At 64.6% G+C, this 5326-nt stretch overlaps 1 protein-coding gene across 1 annotated transcript in view; it reads left to right on the top strand.

Annotated features, from left to right (window-relative positions):
- Positions 1–5326, top strand: part of LIMK1 (LIM domain kinase 1) — a 17196-nt gene that overhangs the window by 2291 nt on the left and 9579 nt on the right. Inside the window, exons 2-11 of the mRNA XM_031060382.1 lie at positions 52–148; positions 2770–2908; positions 3282–3391; positions 3466–3657; positions 4057–4162; positions 4244–4428; positions 4501–4684; positions 4763–4849; positions 5062–5193; positions 5305–5315. Coding sequence (XP_030916242.1) covers positions 52–148; positions 2770–2908; positions 3282–3391; positions 3466–3657; positions 4057–4162; positions 4244–4428; positions 4501–4684; positions 4763–4849; positions 5062–5193; positions 5305–5315 — 1243 coding nt within the window. The remainder of the gene's footprint in view (positions 1–51; positions 149–2769; positions 2909–3281; positions 3392–3465; positions 3658–4056; positions 4163–4243; positions 4429–4500; positions 4685–4762; positions 4850–5061; positions 5194–5304; positions 5316–5326) is intronic.

Raw genomic sequence — 5326 nt, 5'->3', positions numbered from 1 at the left:
GGGGCTGGCTGGCAGGGTGACAGCGCTGTCCCCTCGTGTTCCCGCCTGCAGGGAGTGACCTGCCGGTGTGTGCGAGCTGTGGGCAGGGCATCTACGATGGGCAGTACCTGCAGGCACTGAAGGCTGACTGGCACTCCGACTGCTTCAGGTGGGACCCGCCAGGGACAGCGGGGACGCTGGGGACACCAGCATGGCATCGGGGGCATCGGGGTGGATGGTGTCCTGGACGCTGGAATGGATGGCCTTAGGGACACTGGGATAGCATCAGGGACAGTGGGATGCTCTGCAGGGACAAGGACAGTGCTCCCTCCCGTTCCAGCCATGGCACGGACAGGCGTGGCTGTGGCTCCTGGCGCCCGTGGGGGTGCTCCGGCCGAGGCCAGGCCTGGCAGAGGGCTCTGCTGCCTGTCCCTCGCTGTCCCCTCCTGCCGGGTGACAGGGCGCGTGTGGCTGATGTCACCCGCCCCCCTCCCTCCCAGTTTCCTCTTTCACTCGAGCCCTCCCGGCAGCTCCAGCTGTTTTGCCCCGAGAAGGAGAAGGAGAAAGGGCCCGGGTCGGGGGGCACAGGGGTGCCCGGGACCTGACAGGGTTCCCTGCGGGGCTGGGGGTGCCCAGGGTTGTCCCCGGGGTGTGTCCCTGTCGGTGGAGGAGGATGCTGGCGGCGGTGCTGAGGAAGAGCCGCGTCCTGAGCGCTGGAGCCAAGTGAGTGGGAGTGGGATTGAAGTGGGAGCGGGTCAGGACGGGCTCCGCAGGGAGCCCCGGGGGGCTCAGCCTGTGTCCCCCATGCTCGGCTCCCCCTCTCTGGGCCGTCAGCCAGAGCAAAGCCACTGCGGGGCCGCAGCTGGATCCGGTGCCCCCGGATGAACGGCTTCCGGCGGCGCTAGGCTTGCTGAAAGCCTTTCTCCGCTTCTCCCTCTCCCCTTCTTCTCCTTCTCCCCCTCCCCTTCCCCTTGTCCTACGTTTCCCCCTCCTTTTCCCTCTCCTTCTCCCCCAGCTGCTCCTCCTCCCCCTCCTCCTCCTCTCCCTCCTCCTCCTCCCCCTCCCCTGGGTGCCCGGGCCGTGAGTCATGCCAGACTCTCCACAACAACAGCCTCTGGATGAGATGCAGGGACCTTTGGATGGATGCTCCTAGGATGCAGAGCTCAGCAACTGCAGCAGCCCCCTCCCTGGCCACTGGAAAGGAGGGAAAGAAAGGCACTGCAAACGCCTGCAGGAAATCCCCTACAGCTCCCCCTGTGCCCCCTCTGCAGCCCCCACACCCTACAGCACCCCGGCACTGCAAACGCCTGCAGGAAATCCCCTACAGCTCCCCCTGTGCCCCCTCTGCAGCCCCCACACCCTACAGCACCCCGGCACTGCAAACGCCTGCAGGAAATCCCCTACAGCTCTCCCTGTGCCCCCTCTGCAACCCCCTCCCCAAGAGGATCTCCCGCCTTGCAGCACCCTGCACCCCTCCCACAGCATCCCCTGCACCCATTCAGCACTCCCATATAGAAAATCCTCTGTGGCTCCCCTTCTGCACCCCCCAGCCACTCGCACACCCCACACAAATGCTCTCTGGTACCCGTGTCCCCTCCTGCACAGTCTGATGTGCACCCCTGCTGCTGTACCCCAAAACTGACAGGCCCCTCTGCAGCCCCAGGCACACCCTGCTGTTGTCACCTCCTGCACCCACCAGCAGCTCCCCCATCCCTGTGCCCCCTGCCGATTGTCCCAAGGCTGGCATGTCCCTGGCCAGGCTGGCGTGTCCCTCTGGCGGTCTGTGCCAGGGTAGGGAGTTTGTGACCAAGGGGGCATGTCCCTCTGTCCCTGATCAGGCTGGCACATCTGTCACCAGGGTGGGACATCTCTCTGTGTATCCGTGACCAGGCTGGCATGTCCCTGTGTGTGTCTGTGACCAGGCTGGCACATCCCTGACCAGGCTGGGACGTCTCTGTGTGTCTGTGCCAGGCTGGCACATCTGTGGCCAGGCTGGGACATCTCTGTGTGTCTGTGCCAGAGACACACACAGACTGGCACATCTGTCACCATGTCTGTGGCAAGTCTGGCACATCCCTCTGTGTGTCCGTGACCAGGCTGGTGTGTCCCTCACCAGGCTGGCACATCCCAGTGTGTGTCTGTGACCAGGGTGGGACATCTATCTGTCCATGATTAGGGTGACATGTTCCTCTGTGCACCCATGACTGGGCTGTCACATCTGTGAGCAGGGTGACAGACCCATGACCAGGGTGGGACTTCCCTCTGTATGTCTATGACCAGACTGGCATGTCACCCTAGTCATGGATAGAGAGATATGCCCTTCTGTGTATCTGTCACCAGGGTGGGATGTCCCTCTGTCTGTGACCAGGCTGCCACACTTGTGACCAGTCTGTCTCATCCCTCTGTAAGCCTGTGCCAGGCTGGCACGTCTGTCACCAGGGTGGCATGTCTGTCACCAGTCTGGTACATCCCTCTATGTGTCTTTGTCCAGGCTGGCACATCCATGCAGAGCTGGCGCTTCCCTCCTCATGCCTCTCCCTGCCCCAGGTCCCCTCCCTTGTCCACCCCAGTGTCCCCACGTGTCCCTGCAGCCCCAGACTGCACTGTCACACCCCTGGAATCACCTGCTGTCACCCTGGGGAGGGTGACACATTGATGCAGTGGCCCTGCAGCCACATAGGAAGTGAGGGAAGCAGCTTGCCCAGAGAGCTGTGGAGTGGGCAAGCACTGGCTGTGCCCCGGGGTGACAGTGGGGACGAGGTGACAAGGGTGTCCCTGTCCCTGCCGCAGGTGTTGCGAGTGCGGGGCCTCCCTGTCCCACCAGTACTACGAGAAGGATGGGCGCCTGTACTGCAAGAAGGATTACTGGGCACGCTTCGGGGAGCTGTGCCACGGCTGCTCTGAGCAGATCACCAAGGGGCTGGTCATGGTGAGCACCACGGGGTCCCCAGGGGTAGGACACGGAGCCTTGTGCCATGGCTGAGCTCCTGGGGAGCAGGGGAGGTGGGGAAGGGGTGCAGACCCCCCGCACCACTGGGAGTGTCCGGGGTGTCCTCTATGTTTTAGGGGACCCTGGAGGGCCTTGCTGTGACTGGGGAATGCAAGGGAGAAGCTCAGGGTGGTGGGAGATGTTCCTGCAGCCACCCCCAACTTGGTGGCACTTCTGTCCCCACCATCCCACAGCTCAGCCTGCCCTACCCGCAGCCCCAGTGCACCCTTGGGTGCTCCCAGGCCCCTCTGAGCCCCGGCCCTGCCCTTGGTGCCTGGACAGGGGGTCCCGGGGCTGATGCCATTGCTCACAGGTGGCTGGGGAGCAGAAGTATCACCCCGAGTGCTTCAGCTGCCTCAACTGCCGCGCCTTCATCGGGGACGGGGACACGTACGCACTGGTGGAGCGCTCCAAGCTCTACTGGTACGTCTGCTCTGGGGAGGCCGGGGAGACGTGTCCCCGGCACTCCCACCCACCCTCCTGTCTGCTCCCCACAGCGGCCACTGCTACTACCAGATGGTGGTGACCCCGGTGATCGAGCAGATCCTGCCGGACTCGCCGGCCTCCCGCATCCCTCACACCGTCACCCTCGTGTCCATCCCCGCCTGCTCCGACGGCAAGCGCGGCTTCTCCGTCTCCATCGACCAGGGCTGCGGCACCGAGCACCCGCGCACCGTGCGCGTCCGAGAGTGCGTCCCTGTCCCCTCTGCCACCATCCCCTCCCCACGGCTGGGGCTTCCCATGCCCCTTCTGCCCCTGGGATCCATCCCAGGGACACCTTTTGGGGTGGGAGAGGAGGGGTGGTGCTAGGTTGTCCGCATTGTCCAGGGGTGGCCTGTAGGGACTGTGGTGGCGTGTCCCCAACTGCAGGGGGCTTTGTGGAGGCTATGCATGCCATGCTGGCATTGCCTTATATGCCTGATTGGGTATCATGCATGTCCCTGTGTGGTTGGGGTGGCTTGTGGAGACTGTGCCAGCATGTCCCTGTCAAGGAGGTGACAGTGGGATCTGACACACCCACTGGGATTGTCCTACTACACCCCCCTGATGGTGACAGTGTCAGGGGTCTGACCCCACTGTCCCCACAGGGTAGACCCGGACTGCATCAGCCCTGACATGAAGAACTCCATCCATGTTGGTGACCGCATCCTGGAGATCAACGGGACCCCTATTGGCCACGTCCCCCTGGATGAGGTACAGCCCCCCTGTCACACCCCAGCCAGCCCCACTTCTGCCATGTCCCCAGACCCACCCCATCACCATATCCCTCTGCAGATCGACCTGCTGATCCAGGAGACAAGCCGCCTGCTGCAGCTAACCATTGAGCACGACCCCCACGAGCCCCTGGGCCAGGAGCCAGGGCTGGCAGGCAGCCCCCTGCCCGCCCTGTGCAGCCCCCTGCGCTCACCAGCCCCCGTGCCCTGCGGGGACCCCGCTGCCATGCGCCAGCGCGCTGTCACGTAAGGCCACCCCCTGTCCCTGCCCCTGCTGGGTGCCCCCCGCGCGCTGAGCTCTGCCCATCCGTCCCACAGGAGGAGCTGCAGCACAGACAAGTCCCCGGGCTCGGGCTCCGTGGGCTCTCCCGCGTCCCAGCGCAAGGACATCGGGCGCTCCGAGTCCCTGCGCGTCGTGTCCCGCGCCCACCGCATCTTCCGCCCCTCGGACCTCATCCATGGAGAGGTGCTGGGCAAGGGCTGCTTCGGCCAGGCCATCAAGGTGGGCAGGGGGCACGAGCGTGGGGGTCTTGGCTCCCCAGGATGGAGGGGGTGGCTGAGTCCCTGCGCTCCTGGCCAGGTGACGCATCGGGAGACGGGCGAGGTGATGGTCATGAAGGAGCTGATTCGCTTCGATGAGGAGACCCAGAGGACATTCCTCAAAGAGGTGAGGGTCCCCTGTCCTTAATCCCCCCAGGCTGGAGGGACACAAGGGATGGGTCTGTCTGATCCTGGCCCCACCTGGGCACAACCCCTGGACAGGGGTGACCAAGCCCCGTGGGTGCTGCCCTGCCCACTGAGCCTGCGAGCAGCGGCCCTGTCAGGGGGTGTGGGAGCCTTGGGGTGTCACGGACACGGGGCTGGGGGGGTCTCCTGCAGGTGAAGGTGATGCGCTGCCTGGAGCACCCCAACGTGCTCAAGTTCATCGGAGTGCTCTACAAGGAGAAGAGACTCAACTTCATCACAGAGTACATCAAAGGGGGCACCTTAAGGAGCCTCATCAAGAGCATGGTGAGCACTGGGGGAGGCAGGTTGGTCCCCCACCACTCCACAGCCCCAGTGTGGCTGGGGGACCCCTCTTCCTTTTCCATTTCCTGGCAAACTCCCCCTCCTGCCCCCCAGGACAGCCACTACCCCCGGAGAC

Source organism: Geospiza fortis, unplaced genomic scaffold (genome assembly GCF_000277835.1).
Source record: "Geospiza fortis unplaced genomic scaffold, GeoFor_1.0 scaffold59, whole genome shotgun sequence".
NCBI lineage: Eukaryota > Metazoa > Chordata > Aves > Passeriformes > Thraupidae > Geospiza > Geospiza fortis.
The sequence above is the reverse complement of the archived record's forward strand: the minus strand, read 5'-3'. Positions and strand labels throughout refer to the sequence as shown.